Source organism: Arabidopsis lyrata, assembly GCF_000004255.2.
Source record: "Arabidopsis lyrata subsp. lyrata unplaced genomic scaffold ARALYscaffold_2, whole genome shotgun sequence".
NCBI lineage: Eukaryota > Viridiplantae > Streptophyta > Magnoliopsida > Brassicales > Brassicaceae > Arabidopsis > Arabidopsis lyrata.
In genome coordinates this window covers 11,011,797-11,035,267 of record NW_003302554.1, presented here as the reverse complement: position 1 = coordinate 11,035,267, position 23,471 = coordinate 11,011,797, and the positions used below count along the sequence as shown (strand labels likewise).

Here is a 23,471-nt window from a genome sequence, read left to right as displayed (position 1 = left end):
GGGAATATTTTTTATGTTTCTGGAAAATGTCGAGATCGGGTAAGGTGCGATCACACAGATCCGAGTGGGAGGAGAGGTTAATTGGCTGGATACCACCGGCAAGTGGATGGGTTAAGCTGGACACGGATAGAGCATCTCATTGAAATCCGGGTTTAGCAACAGCTGGGGGAGTACTGCGGGGTGAGAGTGGGGTCTGGTGCGGAGGCTTTGCATTGAACATTGGTATTTGTTTGACACCGATGGCGGAATTATGGGGAGTGTACTATGGATTGTATATTGCTTGGAAGCGTGGAATAACATGATTGGAGTTGGAGGTTGATTCAGAGATTGTGGTTGGATTTCTCATGACAGGGATAGGTGATTCACACCCGCTGTCTTTCCTAGCACGACTGTGCTATGGCTTTCTATCGAAGGACTGGATTATCCGAATATCTCATGTGTATAGGGAGACTAACCGTCTTGCAAACGGGTTAGTAAACTATGCGTTTACTCTTCCTTTAGGTTTTCATTTGCTTAATTCTAGACCGGATTGTGTAACATCGATAGTGTTTGAGGATGCTAATGGGGCTACATATCCCCGGAATGTTGCATTGTAATTTCTTACTTTTTTCTGAATAAATTGTGGGGGACATTTTGTCACCCACCCTTCCACCAAAAAAAAAAAAACATTACTCTTTTCCTAGATGCTTTCAACCATCTATATATAAATTCTGAAGGATTTCAATTTTCTCTCACACACGCTCAACAAGGTAGCAAAATTTGAGTTATTTAATTATAATATCCCAAGTGCAACCAGTTCAAGCTTACCCATCTTCAATTTGCAGATGACTTAGCTTGTTAATCCTTTTTTATGGCTCATTGTAATCATTAAAGGACGTTCTCAAAGTGCTAAAAAACTTCAAGAAACTATCATGTTTAGAGATCAATGTCAGCAGAAAAAGTTAACTTCATCCAAGGCTAACCGAAACAAAGCTTAACTTGATCATAGAGTTCACTGAATTAGAAGCAGCATCACTTCCCATTAGGTATTTATGTCATCCTTTCACTTATAAGAAGCTAAACCACAAGGATTTGTCCCTTCTCATTAACAAGATAAAGAAAAGAATGGAGACGTAGACAGTAATTAAGGCACTTATCCATTGCTGGTCGAGCACAATTACTTAAGACTGTTATTATTGGTTTGGTTAGCTTATGGAGTTTTGCCTTCATCATCCCTAAGAGAACCTTCAAGCTAATAAATAGCTTGTCTTCGACTTTCCTATGGAAAAGTCATCTGGCTACCACGAGAGGAGCATGTGTACCATGGAAGGCTTGCATGTTCGAAACCTAAATATAGAAGGATTGGCAAAAGATATGCAGTTACTTGAAATAAATTTTTGTTTGAAGATTATTTGGATGATCTTCTCTAATGACGGATCGATTTGGGTTGCTTAAGTGAGAAAATCATGTATCAAAAGGCGTAACTTTTGGGGCCTCAATCAGAAAGGAGCTTACCCTTGATATTTTCGTTCTCAAGCTCTAACTTTTGATATCCTCATACTCAATGACAAATTAATGTAATGGTCCAACCGCCACCATTAGTGGTCTCCAAGCTTTTTTCCAGTATGTGGATCCTATCCTAATTGTAACACTCCGGTTTCAGGAATATGGTGGTGCATGCGGAGAGGTTTAAAAAAATTGATTTGGCTACCTATGTTACCAAGGTGCACTTATCTTTTCGGTCAACTGTCCTGAGAGAACTCCACAGTTAAGTGTGCTTGAGCTGGAGCAATATCAGGATGGGTGACCTTCCGGGAAGTGATTGTCGGAACTGTGTGAGTGAGGACAAAACACAGGAAAAGATCATGTGGTGATTTGTAGGATCGGTAAACAAGTCTTTAAAGCCTCCCGGATGTAGCGGACCGGCCGTCGGATAAGGGTGGGCCCATGGGCCCGAGAGAGGACGTGAGGCCCACTGGTAGGGACGGTCGGGGCATTACAAATGGTATCAGAGCCGAACCTAGACGAGTGTGGAATCAAGAGGGCTCACACCGTAGGGGGTGACGGTCTTGGTGCGCAACGAGGGCGTTGTGATCTGTTAATGAGGGTGGATTGTAACACTCCGGTTTCAGGAATATGGTGGTGCATGCGGAGAGGTTTAAAATAATTAATTTAGCCACCTATGTTACCAAAGTGCACTTATCTTTTCGGTCAACTGTCCTGAGAGAACTCCACAGTTAAGCGTGCTTGAGCTGGAGCAATTTCAGGATGGGTGACCTTCCGAGAAGTGATTGTCGGAACTGTGTGAGTGAGGACAAAACACAGGATAAGAACATGTGGTGATTTGTAGGATCGGTAAACAAGTCTTTAAAACCTCCCGGACGTAGCGGACCGGCCGTCGGATATGGGTGGGCCCATGGACCCGAGAGAGGACGTGAGACCCACTGGTAGGGACGGTCGGAACGTTACACTTGTCCAAGGGTCAATATGCTTCTGGAAATTTGAAAACTTTGTTTACAGACTCTACTAATCACAACAAAAAATTTCTCCATGTTTTTGCTAGCTTGTCCTCAATCACACGGTATTTCAGCTCAAGCACACTTATATCTATATTTTTGTCATGATAACTAATGAAAGAGAGAAGTACACTTTGGTAATATTGAAAGTAAAATCAAATCTTTTAAGCGCTCTTCATGCATCACTATATTTAAAAAAAAACGTGGTATTATATCTAATGTCAAGACATTTCCCGCCGAACTGAAATGTTTGTAATTTTCGATACCCATTTGTGAATAACATTGTAATTTTTTGCCATTTTGCTTATTAGACTCAGATATTGTTGTTTAGTTAATTGATTCAAACATTTAACTCGGTCTAATTGGAATAAAAGGCAGATGTAAAAAAGGAAACAAATGATGGACCTGGCCTGTTTAACATCTCATTAAGGCCCATTTTCCTGTAAAACTAAATTATTAGTAATTATTGATAGATGACCTTGTTCTTTTATATATTTTGTCTTTTCTTGTGACAGAATAATGGACAATCTTTCCATGCACGAGCGAAATAGTGAGAGAGAGGGAGACGGGAGACTGATGACATAAAACAAAAGAAAGAGAAAGAGACTCTTAGAGAGTGAGAGAGATGATTGGTAACGGTTTTCTATATACTTTTCCCAAAACCACATCACATGCACCAATCAAGAATTTTTACAACATTTGCATTTTAAAAATAAAATAAAAAAAGATTGCGGTTTTATCCGCTGTATAATAGAACGGACCGCATTTCAAAACAGCCAGAAGTCTTTACCCTGCGGCTTTTTGAAAAACGCAGTGGATAATAAAAAAATTTTTAAAAAAATTATAATTATTTTAATATTAAAACTAGTATATATAGGTTGCACTATTTTAACAAAAAATCATCTCAGAATACTAAAGAAAAAAAAAAACAGCAGCAAAAAAAAAATCTCCACCATCTTACCATCTTCTCTCACGTTCTCTGATCTCTCATTTGGAGGTAAACAAAATTTTTTAGAAATTTTTTTGGTTAAACCCTCCATGTAATTTTTCTTCAAACGGAGTTATCGGGTGCAACGTCATCGCTTTACAGGAGGGCTATATTGCGGGTGACTTTTGAGATTGTGGGGTTGACTTGCATAATTCAGATTTGGAGGGTAAACTTGCAAACGAAATTGACTTAGAGGATTGTTTTGCAGAAAACCCTATTTCTTTTCAACCGAAAATCATGGAAATAGCAGATGAACAAGACTGATATGATATCGGGGGAATTTGAAATAAAATAAAAACTAATCACTTTTTATGCAGGCAATGTTTTATTGACATAAAATTATATAAATTTTCTGAAGTAAGCATTAAGTTTTGGTCTAGTTAGAAGTTTCACGTTGTAGTATTTTCCCAAAGAATGCTAAATTTATATTTACCACAAGAAATGACTCTCTCAGAAAGCTGACTACACACGTGTAAATGTGTAACCCTTATGTATATAATACTATTCAATCACAAGTTCCTTTCCGGTGGCTCTTGTTTGCCAAAACCCACGTGTTAATTGATACATGATAACCTATAATAATAATAACGACAAGAAGTTTAAAGAGTTTTTGTTTTTGTCCCATGCATTTTTAGACTTTTAGTTCATAACTTTATATACTGTGCGACCGACATGAACCCGAAGAAAATCGACATTATTCGCGTTAGAAAATTGTTAAAGAAATTCGAGGATCACATGGAAGTTTGATTGGGGATTACGAGAAATATTGTTATAAAATGTAATTATAAATGAGTACCTCATCTAAATTCATGTATCGGGTACCAAGAACGTGTGGAGCGAGAGTAGTCCTCTTCTCGGTTTACGTTCGAAGCCACGTGTGGAATAGGTTGGCGGCACTAAGCTACCACTTCACAAAACCGGAGTATCCACATTAGTGCGTTAGAGAAAATTATACCTTTAATACTATTTCCTTAGAAAATGTGCTCATCATATAATATTTTCACCAACCTTTCATGCATAAGGGTATTTTTCCTCCCGCTGCACGTATCATTTCTTATGTGTGTCTCCCATTGGACTAATGTAGGAATTACTACCAATTAAGGAAAACTTCTTTGGGTGTGGTCATGTGTTGGGCTGTGATAGATCAAATCCTAATAGATAAAATTTATCCCTAGATACTTCTCTCCACTCCCTTATTCATCTTGTCAGGATAAGAGAGTGAGACTAGCTAGCATAATTGTTAGCGTAACGTGATCAACGAGTGTGTTAGCAGTATGACGCGTTTGAACCTGCAATTTATAAGAAGAACTCTAGGACATATCTAGTGATAGACAGAGAACGTATGATCTGATGAGTTAGCTAGAGAGAACAAATCATTGGAGATTCTTGCACTGAGGCGTGCCCGAGGGTGCGCCAGGAGGAACGTGATATACAAATCCTTCTGTAATTGTTAATTTCTTGCCACGAAAATTGAATTTTTTTTTTTTTTTTTTAATTAGGAAAGATAAGAAAGTTTTGACCAAAATAAAAGATAAGATAAGAAAGTATTATGAAATTATTACTTTCTTAGTTGATCTATTTATAAGAAGTTAATTTAACCTATTTTGATCGTTATTTTTTTCACGAGATTTATAGTTAGGTATGGACTAAGCACATAACACATACCCAAACATATATAAAAAAGGGAGAAAGAAGATAGAGTGAAGATAGAATGAAACCCCACATAATCCTCGAAAGGACATGTACATCAATAATGTTGACTTGATTATCTCATCTTTCTCTCTCTCAATTGCTCAATGTTGTCTCTTTATCTTTCGTCACAGAAATATCCTTTCTTCACTCTCTTCGCATCACCTCACACAACAAAATATAATAACTTCAAAGAACCAAAAGTTCCTCGATTTCTTTTGATCATCGATTTAAATCTTAGAAACCCTAATGTTAAACAATTCGTCATTCCTCCTAACGAACTGACAAATTGCTAACTTTCGGACCATACAACCTTATTAAACCTTATATATCTTCTTGGTTTAAAAGTTCCTTCTGCTTGTGATTTTCTTGATGGTTAACTCGTGTTAAGTTATATTGGAACAACTGCTGCCACCTTTAATTTAAATTTATACAGTATACATTTAAAAAAAGTGAATACAAATATTCAATGTAAAGATTATTTTTAAAAAGCCATATATATATATATATATATATATATATATATATAATTTACAAAAAAAAACAGAAAAATTGCATTATTATTATTTTTTTTTAATACCAAGAGGTTCTGGGCCAAAGCCCGTAATTCACGGAGTTCCAAAACCACAGCATGTAATATTAGTTTCGCTCCAAGCATCACATAAAAATAGTTAAAAATGCCGGTGATTATTCGTTCAAATTCATAAAAGCAACCCTACACACAGGTGAGCAACACTAATTTAGTTCCACCGTCTCTTCATGAAACAAACCCCAAAGTTTCGAAACGTCAAACGCCGAGGTCTCTCCTTTTTCTGTTATCGTAGCTTCTGGACCGAATAAATCTGCCTCTTGACTCTCCTCCAGTAAACTCTCCCACCAAGTATTATCTCCATCCATTAGATTATTAGTAAGCTTATCTTTCTGCTCATCTTTGTTACATGTGATACTCCTTTCACAAACATTATTGTTGTTGAGTCCAAACCATGAAGGAACTACGTCAACTTTTGGCAGGACATTGAGATCGTTGCAACTATTTTTATCGGAGAAGGATCGAGGTCGAGGCTTTAAAACATCGATTTTTTGGGCCGAAGTAGTAGGATGGGAAGTAATGTTTCTGTTTATCATCTTCGTCTTACAACATAGTTCATCATGCTTCTTACTCAAATGGGTGTTCCAATAATTCTTGATATCGTTAGCAGTCCGACCAGGCAATCGACCAGCAATCAAGGACCATCTAAGCATTGTCGAACATATACATTAGTATTGAATTTATGGACCCGAAATAAAACGGTAGTGAGTAAAATATACCTATTTCCTAGAAGCTTGTGCAGGCGAAGAAGAAGGTCTACTTCATCAGAGCAAAATTTTCCTCTCTTAATACTTGGCTTCAAATAGTTCAACCATCTTAGTCTACAACTCTTTCGGCACCGATTTAGCCCTATAAAACCAACAGTCGACATTGATTATCATAAATAATCTATGCACACTAATATAAATAATGTACTATTCACACTCAAAAACACGTCTTCGTGTAGAAATTTCCCTTTGTTCAATTACTAAAAGAAAAACCAATGAAAGAAGTTAACGACTTTACATAGGTTGGCGTCTGACTTTTGTTTCATGAAGAAACTATCAATATGCGTTTGTTAATTAACCTTTCGAATATTATGTAGATGGAAAGAAAATTTCTAGTGATTAATTATATATGTGTGAAATAAAATACCAGCTCTTAAAGGAACCTGGTGCCATTTGCTTTCTCCATACTTATCAATGCACTGCCTCAAGAGACTATCTTCTTCAGCAGTCCATGTACCTTTTCTCAAACCTTTGAATGAATTTTCCATGGACCAAAGATAAATATTAAAATTGTCTCACAACGTATTTAGTACTTTATAAGTGGCATGTGTGAACCTTTTACAAATTCTTGGAGGTCTTATAGAGAGAATGAGTGTATGAGCTAATGTATACATACATGTGACTGGCATGTTTGATATCCACATTTATATCATGCTTAATTTGCTAAGTTTGTTTCTTTTGCTATTGATGTAGACTAGAGAAATGATTCACTACACCTAGCAGCTAGTCTCTTCATCTTTTTACCGTATTTATAAAAGAAAAAAGAAAGATAAATAGGATGGATGATTAATGATTGGCTGAGGACGGTTTGTATGATTTACAAGAGAATAGTCTCTTGCACATGAAATAGAAAAAAAAAAAATAGAGAGGTTAAATAAGCTGTATGCCTTTGGTGATCACTTTAGCCGTAAATCTCCTGTTTCTGGTTCGAGACATATTTCTTGGACCTGCTAAAGATGACCTCCCCATTTTCAGAATGGCTTGAATTCTCTTTTTTTTTTTAATACTAATCTTTCTTCTTACAAATTATATTTCCATAGCTTTTAACTTTCTTACATTCATCATGTCCTAAGTAGTTCGGCCGATTGTTTAGCATGTCTTGCTAGTGATTGAAAAGTCAATTTCTTTTTGTAGGTCTTTAATATATACTCCAGACAGACTTGAATGTTTGAACAGCGAATAATATTATTATATTGTTAAAAATAAATGAAAAGAGAAAAACCTTTGAATATGTCTAGAAGCTGCTTAAAATACATATTTGAGTTGAACCAAGTTGAATTTATTAAAAAATGCATCAGCCTTGGTGATGGGCCACATTACATAATGAGTGTCATCATAGATTGGGATCCATGATTGATCACTTTTTGAATCAGTTGATGACTTGGTGGTGCCTTGCTCGATCATCGTGTCGCATAAGCGTTTCAAAGTTCAGGCTCCTTGATTTGAAAGAATGACCGAACGTCGAACAAACCTTAAGTATTCTTGAAACTATTTAAAAATTAAAATATTTAAGGAGATATGGAAACCAGTTTTGATAAAGTTATAATCAAAATGAATAGTTTCTCATGCATTTGGGAAACTTTGTTTACCTTGCAAGAGAAAGTTGGGCCACAAATTCAGATAAGAAAATGGTCTTTATACGAACCTACCTTACAACGTGAAAAAGAGAGAGAGTAAGTTGTAGCTGTTTGCCATATTTTGGTGCACAAAAAGACGAGAGCGTATTGTAAGGTCATCTTTTGTTAAGTAACAAAATATACGAATACTTCCAAGACAGCATTTCTTTTAAAAGTGTAAAACCAACACCTAAGTGTTGGTGACGAGTCCACATGGAAGCATTTCGGTGCGTTTCCCCTGGAACTTACCGGATCAGCCGATCGGGTATATCAAAAAAAAAAAAAAATGCTCATTTTAAATCTCTGATCTTAAAATTTTTAATGAGCATTTCAATATTGTGTAAGACCTCGAGCGAAACAACAGCAACAAGAAAAAAACAACAAAATAACGCAAACACAAGAAACAACATAACAACATAAGCCTGAATGAAATTTCAAGCTTGGCCTGGTACAAGATACAAAGCCCATTGGCAGTCGTTCTCTGCAAAACAATATGATGGTTATTCTAAGTACATCTACTGTGTAAGCTTTATATACAAAAAGGCCATTTGGCCATCAAAGTATACTCATTAAAAGAAGAATAGTAAGAATATCATTTCCTTTTCTCTCAACTCTTAGTATCTTAAAAGCTTAATTTATTAGAGATCTGCTAAACTTTTCAAATGCTTTTATGCAAGGATCACTCCCATACTCGTCGGCGAGTTTAATTATTAATAAAATTAGGCGGTTCAGCAAAGATTTAAAGTCCAACAAACCGATCCATTACGTAAGAAATATACGAATACTTCCAAGACAACATTTCTTTTAAAAGTGTATGTAAAATCAAGGAGTGGTTGAGATTAGTCTTGACCTCAAACTCTGTAACTTACAATCTTTTATAATTGGGTAGTTTCATTGTTTTCACTTTAGGGCTAACACCACTCAAGACCGCCCCTGCAGAAATAGTTCAATTATTCTTAAACTCAACGATTGAAAAGGTATCTTTTGTTTCATAGACTGACGAGAGAAGCGTTACAAACCAGAGACAAAATAACTTTTGTAAACTCGTCATCAAGAGCTTACAAAAGCTATTTTGGGGATGATTGGTAGTGGCTGTAGAAACTTTCCACAGCCAAAAATATTATAACAGCACTATAACGTAACTAATCATGCTTTACATGTTATTTAAAAAACTACAACCCAAACTTTAGAAAATCTTGGGGCCGATTGGTAACGACTGTTACTATACACTTAACTGTAAAATTTTGGTTGTAGAGATTCTGGCTGTAAATACTGTAACTATTACTTTCAATTTTGATAAAAGTCTGATTGGCTGTTGTGACTATTAATTTCCATAAATATAATTAAATAAATAAATTTATGTAAATTTCTGTATATACAATTTTTTTTATATTATTAAATAAATTCATTTATTTAATTAATCTCTTTAAAATATTTATATTTAGCTAAATAATGGTACTGCTAGCAAAACATAGAGAATCTTGCAAAATGTACCACTTTTTGAAAAGTGGCTTTCAAAATCTACAACAATTGGAAAAGAGTTTTCAAAATCATACCACATTTCATTGCCACATGCAAATTGTGGACGAAATTGTCCTTGATGGTGACAGATTGTTGTGTCAGATAAAGGGACAGACTGGTGTGTCAGATAAAGAGACAGACTGCTTTGTCAGATAAAGGGACAAGTTGCAATAAATGTTGCACGTTTACAATTGCATACAATTTTATTTAAATAATACTCCTTCCGTTTCATAAAGAGTGTCGTTTTAAGGTTTTATTTTTGTTTCACAAAGAGTGTCGTTTTAGGTTTTCAATGCAAAATTTAATGATTTTTATGTTTTATGACTATTAGTATTCTGCATATTGTTTTACTATTGGACAGATTATGTTTAGGTATATAGTTAATGATGTTTTTGTTTAGAAAAAACAAAAAATTTAATGTTTTCTTAATCTGTGTGCAAAACTATAAAATGACACTCTTTGTGAAACAGAGGAAGTATGTTATATGAGGACAAGTTTAGATCGAATGAGAAATATAATTAGATCGGGGACAAATTCAGTAGAATGTGTAATAGAATTAGATCGAGGATAAGTTCAGATCGAATGGGTAATAGAATTAGATCGGAGACAAGTTCAGATAGAATGAGTAATAGTACTCGGGGACAACTGGATCATTTTGTTATTTTGCAATAGAAGGAAAAAAAATTCAATAATCCGGGTAGGTGAAGACAATAATGCTCAACTAATCTATGGACCAAAATAGATGGTAAAAAATCTAAATAAAATTCGAAACCCTTAAATGAGAACTATTGGTGGACAAGATGTGGGATTAATGATAATAAAAAGATGATGAAATCGGGGACAAGATCTAGACGCAACAGAGAATTTCCAATCGGGGACAAGATCTGGAGACAAAAACGAAAGTTAATTGTTTAGTCTCAAGAGATATAATGTTTCTTGGTTAAAGTGCACGTATTTCGAGGGAGAGAGAGATAAATAGGGAAGCTAATGTTGTAGGAGATATAAATAGGAAGGGGAGATAAATAGGAAGGAGAGATAAATTGGGAAGATAAATAAAGGGGGGCAAATTAGTAATTCAAATACTAAATGTGGTATGAGTTGAAAGAAGGGAAAGAATGTGGTAGATTTTGAAAGAAATTGGGAATAAGTGGTAGATTTTGTAGTTTTTCCCAAAACATAGGTGATATTTATTAAAAAAGTAAATATTATCTTTTTTTTTTTGTACAACAACCAAAAGTCCCATTTTTGTGACTTCATAAAAAAATGGAAAAAAGAAGAGAAAATAAAAAGTTGTGGGCAGTTGCACTGTGAATACTTTAAAAATAAGAAAAAAATCATTAAAGTCTGATTGGTGAAATGCAAAACTCTAAAGGCTATATGTGAAAGTACAGTCGGCACAGTACCTTGTTTTTTGGCTGTATATATTGGGTCTGATTGGTAACCAAAAGCTGTACAAATTTTTTAGCTGTTAGCTGGAGCTGTAAGTTTTACCGGAATAGTGCAAAACTGTATGAAAGAACTGTACAAGAAAGCTGTACAAAAAAAGCTGAGAGTAAAACTGTTTGTAACGTTTTTGATAAAGTTTTTGTGATTGGTAACTGTCAAAGCTATATGTTTTGTACAGGTTTGTAAAGCTATAACCAATCAAACCCATTACAATTTCCACAGCTCGAGAATAAGGACTGTGAACCTTTTATCTTTCATATCTTTATTTTCCTTTAACTTCTTTCATACTTTGCATTTTTGTATTTAACATTATTACTATATAATTAATATACGTACATAATTCTATATAGCACATAGTATATACAAATGATATATACTAATAAATAATTCTATATATACTAATTATTTTATTAAATAATTGGCTGCCTTGTCGATTGTATTAGCTACGAGACCTACTGCATCTTGCCTCTTGGCTCTCTTCCAACAAACTCTCCCACCACCTAGTCTCTCCATCCTATTGATCTTTCACAAACTCACATTTTTCGTCAACTTTGGTGCTTACCTTCGCCAAGGCCAACTTCTAACTGGCCACTGAGTCCGCTGGAAAAGGATCGAGGTCGAAGCCTTATAACATTGATTTTTTCGGCCCTTGTGGTGGCTAAAGAAGTAGCTTCTCTCTTTCTCATTTTCCTTTTACAACACATTTCTTTCTTCTTATCCAAATTGGTGTTATAGTAATTCTTGACATCATTAGCAGTCTGATCAGGCAATATACCTGCAATCAGTGACCACCTAAGAATGCATTCAAACGATGTGTATATTAATTAATTAGTGTTGGATCATTACATTATGTAAGTAACTTCATCAAAGCTAAATTTTCATCATTATGTATGAAAAACATAAACCTCTTTCATAGAAGTTTATGAAGACGAAGGAAAGATCAACTATATCAAAGCTAAACTTTCCTCTATTGTACTTAGTGATATATTGTGTTTTTGCATCTTTTCTAACTTTGTTTCTCTTAGTTTTCCATCATTTTTTATTCATGTTTAGGTCCTTAAGTGCATATTTGCATTGCATTTCTTACTTTTAGGTTTTTGGAGTGGAATATGGAGTTTTGGAAGCTAATGGGGCAAAGTGGAACTAAAAGAAGTGAAGAAGTAAGGAATCAAGAGGATCATGGAACCAATCAACCAACTGGTCGATTGGGTCAAGGCCAGAGCCGTGGACAAGAGGCAATCGGGAAAGCAATCGACCAACCGGTCGATTGCCTAGTCGATTAGGTGTTTAAACCGGGTCAAAACCCGGTGTGTTCCGGGTTGACCCTGTTTGTTTTATTTTCTCTATAAATATGTTCTAAACCTAATTTTAAGATTTCTAAAGCTACCTAAGTCTAGTTTTATTAATTTTTCTTTGTAATCAACTATAAACTCTTGTGATTCTTGCTTTTATATAAGTAGCTCTTTAGATTCCTTCTCTTATCTACCTCTTCTGCTCTTCTTCTAACATGAATCTTCAAGGATTAATGACAATTCCTTAAATTTTCATGGTTTTGAGTGAGTAGTCTTTTTTGAGCCTTTAGGTTTAGTAGATTAGGGTGCTTGTCGATTGATTCAAGATGTTTAGGGCTTAATCTTAATATATCCTTACTCTTTAGGTTTTCTTAGTGCTAGATTAGTCTTGATTAAGCTAGTTTAAATCATAAGAAATTTCATACCCAGAAGGTGTTTGATGAAATTTCCGAAAGATCTTAGTTAGTGCTTAGCATTCATAGCTAATGAAAATTGATGATTAGGATGCTTTATGGTTAGTTAGGTTTGGAATTAATGCATATTAGTCTACTGATTACTGATGGAAATCTTTGGTAATGGTATGATCGTATAAGTTCACTATTTATGTGGACAACATACCGGATTTTTCATCGTGCATACCTGAAAACATGAAAAAAATAGTTGTGCAGCCACTTCTTAATTAATATTTTCATTCGAAACTAAGAATATAAAATATATACCAGCTCTAGCTAAAAGGAACTTGGCGCCATCTGCCCTCTCCATACTTTTTTTTTTTTTTTTTTTTTTTTTTTTTTTTTTTTTTTCCCTCTCCATACTTAATGATACACTGGCAGACTGGCTCACCGCTCAAGAGACTATCTTCTTAATTCAGCAGTCCATGCACCTTTGGTCAACCCTTTGGACGAACCCCATTGATGGACCCAAAAAAACTAGTTATTTATAGAAGTTTAAAATTGGTCAAGAAAGAGTGTGTTGTGGCTTAACGAATCCTTGGGAGGGATATCTATATAGAGAATGTGTAAGGTCGGTAGTGTGTTTGACCAGGTGAGGCAGCCCGTGGCTATGTAGAAAAAATAGAAACATTGGCCTACGGCCCTTTCATAAAAAAAATTATTAACCCTTTGAACTTTTTTTTTTATAATAATTGAAAATATAGTGGTTAAATGCTTTTGTTTATTAACATAAGGTTTGAAAACAAAGATAAAATAAACGAGACTACGTTTTGAATTATTAATTATGAGTTATAATCTACAAACTAAATTATAACTTGTAAGAAAGTTAGTATAATTTATGATGATTAGTATTTTATAAACGTTATTTTATATGTATCCAAGTAGAGTTTGGTCTTGGGACAAATCCCAATTCAAAAGAAATGTTGTATATGCACCCGTAGATCGACTTCCCATTTGTAAAGGGACTATTCTTTAAAAGAGAGCTATTAACCCTCTTTACTCTCACATATTTATTAAAGGTTATCTATGATTTTTTTTCTTTTTTTTTGTCATCCGAAATTAATTAGAGGTCAAAAGAGTCATTCCTGGGGAATGTTGTTTACATGCGGTTCTGCACGAATCTTTATTGCTAGATTATCCGCTTTTACATTAGCATTACGAGAAATTAAAGATAAAGAGAAGGATGAGAATTCTTTCTCTACAAGAAAACCTGCGTTTTGCAACTAACTTTTGCGAATAAATATTTAGTCGCAAATCTCTGCGACTATTTACCGACGTTATTGCGACTATTTACTGACGAAAAACAATATGGAAGTACATTAGTCGCAAATCAGCGACTAAACAAAACAGTCGGTAATTAGTCGTCCATTAGCGACATATTTGCGACCGATGACAGACTAAAATGTTTTGGTCACAATTCAGTCGCAAACGTGCGACTGATGTGCGACTAGTTATTTGGTCAGAAGTGGTAGTCGCAATTTAGTCTCAAAAGAGCGACGATGTAACGACCACTTATTATAGTTACGCTTTAGTCTCAAAAGAGCGACGATGTAACAACCGTGTTGCGACAAACGTATATTGAAACGCTTATTGTCTCCACCAATTTTCTCTTAGTCGCTAAATAGTCGGTATTTTGTGACTAGCACCTGAAGATTTTGCGACTGTTTTGCGACAAGCACCTGAGATTGCGACCTATTTGCGACTATTTACCAACTCTCGATTCTTGTTTTTTCAATTTTCACCTTTTAAATTTGCTTACATATAAAGTTAAACATTTCTACACTTATTTGATATTACTCATTAAGAAAATTTTAACCAAAGTCATAAATACTGATGTTTAGAAACAAAACATCAAAAACAAACAAATCTCTTTATGATATTACATTACTCATATGAGTAATGTTTAGGGATTTAGTAAAAACTCTAAATTACTTGAGTTTTGCAAAGTTTTGTAACCTTAAACTAATATATGTCCTCTATAACCCTAATATGAGTGTTATAGAGTGATATATGTCACCATTTTGGATCGAAATGTGTAGATTTCTAAATTTTGCCTTGTGACTAATAGACCACAGTCACACAAACGTCGCAAATTTGCCACCATTTTGGAACGATTTCCCATTGTGCGACTATTTTGCGACCATTGTTGCAACTATATACCGACTACCATTGCGACTATTTTGGTACTGAATATGAAATTACTTGAGTTTTGCAAAGTTTTGTAACCTTAAACTAATATATGTCCTCTATAACCCTAATATGAGTGTTATAGAGTGCTATATATAACCATTTTGGATTGCAATGTGTATACCTCTCCTTTTGCGTTGTGACTATAGATTATAGTCACAATCTAGTTGCAAATTTGCCACTATTTTGGAACTGTTTACCATTTAGCGACTATATTGTGACAATTTGTGCAACTATTTGCCGACCATAATTGCGACTATTTAGGTACTAAATGTGAAATTTCTAAGATTTTCGCTAAGTGTTTGGGCGGTTTAGATTCCCCCTAATTTTTTTACTTTGGTACCATTTTGCGACTAAAACGAACCCTCATGTTAGGACTTATGAACATGTTTAAATCATCAACACTAAATTTGTTATTCTAAATTATTAAAAATTAATATCAAACTGTATGACAAAAAAATTCAAGTATAAGTTTTTGTAAATTCTAAACTTTAAAACCTAAACACTTATACTAAACTCTAAAACCAACACTTATTACAAATTTTGAATTTATTTTTCATCATTTTCTAATTCAAATATCAAATCTTTAAACTTAAATCCCAAACACTAAATTATGAATTCTAATACTTAACTATATATAATCAATCATTAAAAAAAAAAACTATAAAACTAAAATATAACTATTTTTGCAAATGAAGTTGATTACATGTGTTATATGTCATAAAATAGTTTTAGAATATCTAATTTATTTTCATGAATTTACAACATATTGCAAAACTAATCTGTTAATTAAATGTGAAAAATTAACAAAACAATGCTAAACGTTAAAAATGCAAATAGAAAAAACTGTCATTGGTTAACTCATTTAGACAAGGATCACACAGTTTTTAATATAGACCATTGATTAGAGTGAATCCAAGGGATACAAATTTCAACTTCTCTTTATTATCTCATTGGCTAAGTCAATAAAGTAGGGATCACAACGTTTCCAATATGAACCGTTGATGAAAACGAATCTAACGGACACAAATTAACCCTTTTTTAAGCTCTTCTTTTCACTTCTTCCCTCTTTCTCCTCTTCTTAGTCGTCTCTTTCGTCGTCTTTTTTTTTCTTCTTCAATCGATTATCCAACTATACCATATTCTAATTCTACCATGCAATTGAATCGATTATCAAATTAGTTTTGATTTGGGGATCTCAGCTTCAACCCACGACATCTCGGCTATATGGGAGAATCTCGATTTTGAAATCTGAGACCTGTTTATTAGTACGGAGCTATTTTCAATATGTATTCATTGGTTGAATTCACATATATAATTAGTTTCATATTGTTTTTTATCGATCTAATGTATTCTCTTGCTGGGCTTCTCTATTGCAGTATCGAATTGGAGGAGGAAGAAGGCGAGGTGATCTAGTTGGCTCGGAGAAAAAAGAGTTCTCGGCACTTCCGAGTTCCGGCGTTCACAAAAAAGCTCCTCAAAGCCGGAGATGGCTGGGAAACTCCTGAACATGATGGGAATACGAATGATTTTGTAGCTTAAGATGGGGAAGAAGACGACAACGCTTTGTGATTTTGAGAATGTATTTTTATTTTTTAATTATCGTATTTTTTGTAATATAGATTTTTTATCATTGTTTCATATACTAGATAATAATAAATTTGATATTTTTATTTTTAATATATCAATTTATCCCCAAAAAAGCATTAATCATAATTTAATATAATTAAAATAATTAATAAAAGTAAAATGTTATAGAAAATATAAATAACTAGAATAAATTACAGAATTATTATTATATATATACAATTATTATTAATATATGTTTTTCTTGTAGTGAAACGGTCGCAAACGAATCACAAATTGGGCCCAAATATGTAAGGTTATTACAGTCGCAAATGAGTCGCTAACGTCCGTTCGTTGCTCTTTCGTCGCAAATTTGCAACGATATTCGCCTGTCACAGATTAGTCGTTAATCTGCGACGATATATTTATAGTCGCTAAATAATCGCAAATTAGCGACTATAATGAGACAAAGAAATTTTGCGACCGTTTTTTTGCGACTAATGGAAATAGTCGTTATTCAGTTGCAAAACCCTCTTTTGCGACCGTTTAGCGACCATTTTCACAGTCGCAAATGAAGTGTTTTCTTGTGATCTTGTCGCTCTGGAATTCCTCTAAATACACTGAAAACGCAGGCCATTCGGTTAGAGAAGACACCATTTCACCAGATTAGAACAGTCTGTAAGGAACTGTACCTCTTGATTATCTGCACCAATCATACACTTCATCGCCCATAAAAGAGCCTCGAATTTTGTATGTAATAGAGATAGACTTCTACGGAGGTTGGCAGCTCCCATGGTTGGTGGTTCTCCGTTTGATGATGTACAAAACCGTCCTGCACCGGAAAACTTATCACTTTCTTTCCACGATCCATCCACAAAGCAACGGCATTCAGAATAATTCGAATCAAGTGAAACATCCCCCACTCAAGAACGAGTTACCAATTCCATAATACCATTAGTTTCATGATGAAGCTCGATTTGGGCTGACTGCCATAATTGTGCTCATTTTTCCGCTAACCGTAATACCTCTAACGGATCTTTATCAATATTTTCAAAGATTTTTTCATTTCTTGCTTTCCAAATATACCAGATTATCCATGGAAAGGCTGAAAAATCAAATTCTGAAGGTATTCTCCAAAATAAGTAGTCCAAATTCGCAAAAAAAGATTCCGTTGGAAAAATTCCCATTGCCGTAGGAATCTGGGAAAGTGCACAAACCTGTCGTGTCGGATGGCATTGAAAGAGTGTATGATTGATTGTTTCCACTGGTTCGCCACATCTGGCACAGCCTATGTAATAATCAATTCCTCTTTTCCACAAATTTTCAGTAACTGGTACACAACCCGTTATGATTTACCACAAAAGTGACGTATTTTAGGTGGACACTGCACTTGCCAAGAATGTGTTTTTAACGGTTTGATATCTGGGCCAATCAAAGATAAATTGGTCTCCAAATTTTCTAACCTTGTGGTATGATATCGTGATTTGACTGTATATTTTCCAGATTTTGTAAAATGCCAACCCAGTGTATCTTCCTTAGTTAGCGTACCCACATGTAAGGCACTTATTAGGGCGACATCTTCTGGATCAAAGATCTCCTCCAAGAGAGCAATATTCCAAAAATTCGACCGACTATCTATAAGATTGTTAACTTTTAACAATGGGTCAACACGTGAACCATTACTCTTTGCTGGTCTCGGTAATTGAGCTGGAATTCAGAGATCCTCCCAAACTGAGATGGATGTCCCCGATCCGACCCTTTTAATAAGTCTTTTATTAACCAGAGATCTAACTGAACAGATACTACGTCATCTTTATGGCGAGTATGATTTTATATTTTCCAAGGGATTGGATTTCTGAAAGTACCGCTCTTTAAACACATTCGCAAAAAGAGACTCTGGAACCGTAATCAACCGCCATAATTGTTTGGCTAATAGAGCTGAATTAGAATCGTCTACATTCTGAAAATCTAACCCTCCTTCCGATTTGCTATTGCACAACTTGTTCCAAACCATCCAGTGCATACCTCTGGAATCCCCATTTGACCTCCACCAAAATTTAGCAACCGCACTAGTAAGTTTAGAAGTGATTGTTTTTGGTAGCCTGAAGCACGACATAACATAAGTTGGTAATACTGCAGCTACCGATTTAATCATTACTTCTTTTCCACCTTTCGACAAAAATTTTTGCTGACCATCCGCGTTAATTCTTGTTTGCAATCTATCTCTGACAAAAGGGAAATTTTTTGTTTTAGATCCATCCAAACTCTCCGGCAAACCGAGATAAGAACCCATCTCACCGATATTAGTGATTCCCAAGTTAGATTTGATTTCATCCTTGATATCCTCATCTACCTTATGCCCAAACTGAATCGAGGATTTTAAAAAGTTAATCTGTTGTCCTGAGACTGCTTCATACTTCTTTAAAATCCCCAAAATTACCTCACACTGGTCCTTGTTTGCTTTACAAAAGAATAAACTATCATCCGCAAATAACAGATGTGAAACCAAAGGGCTTGCATTTGCTATCTTAATACCCGTAATTATTTTTTCCCTTTCTGCTTTCCGGATATTCGCAATTAGCACATCTATACAAAGGATGAATAAATAAGGAGATAGTGGGTCTCCTTGTCGTAATCCCCTTTCTGCTGGTACAATTAGTCCTCTAGGTTGCCCATTAAGAAGCACTCTATATTGAACTGTTGTAATACACCACATTATCCAGTCAATCCATTTCTCGTAGAACCCAATTTTCGTAGAACCTTCTCAACGAAAATCCATTCCACCCTATCATAAGCTTTACTCATATCAATTTTAATTGCCATGAATTTTCTCTTACATGACAGGTTAGTTCTCAACCCATGAAACATCTCTTGTGCAATAAGTATATTATCTGAAATCAACCGTCCTTCGACAAAAGCCAATTGTGTTTTCGAAATAAGTTTTGGTAAAACCGTTTTAAATCTTTGACAAAAAATCTTCGATATAATTTTATAGCCCACATTGCATAGACTTATCGGCCGTAATTCTGTCATCCGTGTCGGTCTTTCTGTTTTTGGAATCAGACAAATGTTTGTCGTATTTAACCGTTTGTCAAAAATTCCATCCTCTAAAAAAAATTAACCAGAACAAGAAGATCTGATTTAATTGTAATCCAAGCCTTTTGAAAAATAAGGCTGTCATGCCATCGGGCCCTGGCGATTTTTCTGGATGCATCATAAACAGAGTTGTTCTCACCTCACTCTCCGTAGCAGGTGCCGTTAGAAAATTATTAACCTGATCCGTAATCAGACTTTGTATTTCTGTCAAAAACTCCTCAAAAGCCTTGGGCTTACTTTTTTTTTTTTTTTCCTCGGGCTTACTTGTAGTAAACAAATCCTTAAAATAAAAAACCGCTATATTTTGAATATTTTTATCCTCTGCAGATCAAATCCCGTTTTTATCATGCAGCCCGGTAATCCGATTCCTTGCGCGTCTTTGTTTTGATATTTATATGAGTTGATGTTTTTTTTTAACACCACTTTTGGTCACCGCTTAAAGAAGTAACGTACGTGCATATTTGATATCCATAATTGTTTTTTTTTTTGTGCCAAATATGAAAAGGTTTGGGTAATTTACAAAACTAGCCAATTTTATTAAATTATATAAGGATATAACACTAAAATGAAAAATTAAGTAAGTGACACATTAAGAGGATGAAAGTCCACAACACTCGTTGGAGGCTTTGGACACGCGTGTGAAAGAGAAGACTGAGCTGATATGGCGAAGCTTTGAGCGGAGATGTTTACTAATACTTGAATTGCATAATATTGGACTATACTATATGATGGTGTAACGAATATATACTTAAATCTATATATACATTTTAGAGACATTTATGAAATAAATTATGGAGTTCTAACTTAATTACGACCAAATGTCATTGACATTAATTATTTAGATTTTTAAAATTAAATCAAAGATATTAACATAAAAAATAATTTCCAAAAATCTTAACCTAATATATTAAGCATAACTAAGCGTTGCCACAATTACATTCATATTCAATTCTATTTTTTTAAAAGATCTCAACAATCCCTACATTTAATCGTTGCCATTCAAATCTTAATCCGGTTTTTAATCTTCAATCTTGACCGTCGGTCATACGCAATTAATTCAGAAATCATTATATAGAATTCATTATTATTAACTAAAATTTAAAATATATATATATATATATAAAATCAAACTTTTAAATTGACTCGAATTATATGTCTATTAAATAAAATATTCTTAAAAATAACAAAATGATGTTTAATTTCACGGGACGGGGTTATATAGTGGAACGGATTTGGATCGATATTAATACGGGACGGTATTAATAGCACAGATGAAATCTTAAAATCAACAATCAAAATACAATTATGCAATCTTAAACACTTAACAAAATAAACAATATTAAAAAAAATACAATTTAATTTTTTTTTTAGTTAAAAATTCGATCCGCGGTATACCGCGGAATAAAATCTAGTATCCATAACAAACTACATTTATATTGTGATATAGTCGTATATATTGTAGATTACATATAAATTTCACACTCTTTTTTCTTTGGTTATTTTCTTAATTACAAATTTTTTTGTTGGATATTATCCTTGCAAATGTCCCAAAAAAACTATAATTTGTAAATAATTAAGAACATACAAGTTACTTGGACATCAAAGCATATAGTAAATATCTAAGCACATAACACATATAGCCAAACAAAACAAACCAAGTGATGACAGATGAATGGCTGAGTTCTCCTGTGAATTTATTACCAAACGATCAGATCCTTTGATCATTGTCATTGTTGAATTCATATAGCACCTGAAAATTTTAAAGATTTTTATGAACGTAAACTCTCATTAATTAATTAAACTAGTTCAAATCAAACCTAATATAATCATTGAGTAATAACCTTATCAACCTCTCTAGTATCTGAATTGAACAGACTCCAAAGTTGCTCAACGTCTAACGTTGAAAACATTGAATTGATAAAAAAATTGTCTGCCTCATTGGTCGTAGTAGCTACGGGACCCATTCCATCTGCGACTTGGCTCTCTTCCAGCAGACTCTCCCACCACATACTCTCTCCATCCATTAGACTGTTCATAAACTTATCTTTGTTATATGTGATACTACCATCTTTGTTGCTTACTTCGCCAAGCTCAACTTCTTTTTGCCCGATAAGCTGGCTGCAGCGGTTGTATGATTGAGGTCGAGGCTTTATAACACTAAGTTTTTGGGCTGGTGAGGCAGCTGAACAAGTAATATATCTCTTTCTTGTTTTGCTAGTACAACACGGTTCTTGCTTCTTACCGAAATGAGTGGTCCAGTAATTCTTGACATCATTAGCGGTTCGACCAGGCAATCTACCAGCAATGAGTGACCACCTAAGCATGCATTTAAACGAATGGTAGATGACTTAGTAGTGGATCATTACATTATGTAAATAATTTAGATTTGTGTCTAAGGAATATAAACCTATTTCCTAAAAGCTTATGAAGGCGAAGGAGAAGATCAACTTCGTCCGAGCCAAATTTTCCTCTTTTGATACTTGGCTTTAAGTAGTTCAACCATCTTTCTCTACAGCTCTTACTGCATCGGTTTAACCCTACACAACCAATAATTGAGATGAACTCTATTAAGTATGCTTACTGTGAAGTGTGAACCAACAAAAGCCCATTCGTTAATTTTTTTTTTTATTTTAGATAAATAAGAAAATAAATGATTGGTTAAATTATGTGTAATATATAACATATACCAGCTCTTAAAGGAAGTTTGTTCCATTTGCCTTCTCCATATTTATCAATACATTGCCTCAAGAGACTATCTTCTTCAGCAGTCCATGCACCTTTTCTTAACCCTTCGGACGAACCCTCCATAGATCAAAGATAAATATTATTGCTATCGATCTAACTAAATTGTGTAAGAAATGTATAAATCAAGGGTCGAGAATATTGTGGCTTCACAAATCCTTGGATGACTTATAGCGAGTGTGAGTGTTTGAGGGGCTTGGGGAAGAGACGTGCGTGTCTGATATCCACATTTCAATTTTCTTTTTTGCCAAACTAGTTTTGTTCCGGTGACTAAGACTAGAGGATATCTTACAAATTTACATGTATAGGCAACTACTTATATAATAGGGAAAATGAATAAAGAATGTCTTATTTTTATCAAAAACATTTTTTAAAAGTAAGCATTTTCTAAGGGATTTAAAACAAAATGATTTAGATTGCTTCTATGCAGGCGTTTGGGTCATTTTTGTATCTTCTTGCAAAATCATGTTTTGGTCATTTTTGTATCTTCTTGCAAAATCACGTTAAGACTTAGACAGCTTTTTTTTTTGTTTGTCCAAAACCGAGCCCATTAAGAGTTGAACCTCTAGGAACCGAGCCCAGCAATATTCTTTCTTGGCCCATTCACCTAAGCTACCCTTAGATCCTTAGTACAAAGACTAAGACTATCGTCTAACTATCACAGTTATGGATATGCTTCATGGTTTTTTTTTTTTTTTTTTTTTTTATAAACCCTATCGGCTATCCGGTCGGTCCCGGTAGGAACGCACCGAGGTGCAACATAGTGGACTGTTCCACCGTGTTAACGGTTAGACTCTTACGGACTACCACTCTGCCTATCCCGAGTTTGGAATGCCTTCCGACTAAGTGCCAGGGGGTAGTCAGGCCGCCTGCATTTCTGGCTACCAGGTAAACCAATTGGGCCAAAGCCCAACTGACAGACTTGCCAAACAAATGTGTTTTTGTTTCCAGGGAGAATCGAACTCAGGTTTGGGAGTTTCACCCTTTCCCAAAGCTTCCTCTGCCACTAGACCACGGATGCTTGG

At 34.6% G+C, this 23,471-nt stretch overlaps 2 protein-coding genes across 2 annotated transcripts; both read right to left on the bottom strand.

Annotated features, from left to right (window-relative positions):
- Window positions 1–5,719: 5,719 nt before the first annotated feature.
- On the bottom strand, window positions 5,720–7,480 carry LOC9323095 (transcription factor MYB113). The gene is made up of 3 exons (XM_002886984.2): window positions 6,896–7,480; window positions 6,481–6,610; window positions 5,720–6,406 (listed from the first exon to the last, which is right to left on the bottom strand). Exons 1-3 carry the CDS (start codon window positions 7,014–7,016, stop codon window positions 5,908–5,910), a joined length of 750 nt encoding a protein of 249 aa, XP_002887030.1. The 5' UTR covers window positions 7,017–7,480; the 3' UTR covers window positions 5,720–5,907.
- A 13,790-nt stretch (window positions 7,481–21,270) lies between these two features.
- Window positions 21,271–23,117, bottom strand: LOC9323093 (transcription factor MYB114). The gene is made up of 4 exons (XM_002886982.2): window positions 22,392–23,117; window positions 22,112–22,241; window positions 21,546–22,020; window positions 21,271–21,454 (listed from the first exon to the last, which is right to left on the bottom strand). The coding sequence occupies exons 1-4, from the start codon at window positions 22,510–22,512 to the stop codon at window positions 21,413–21,415; spliced, it is 768 nt and encodes a 255-aa protein (XP_002887028.1). The 5' UTR covers window positions 22,513–23,117; the 3' UTR covers window positions 21,271–21,412.
- Between the last annotated feature and the right edge of the window lie 354 nt (window positions 23,118–23,471).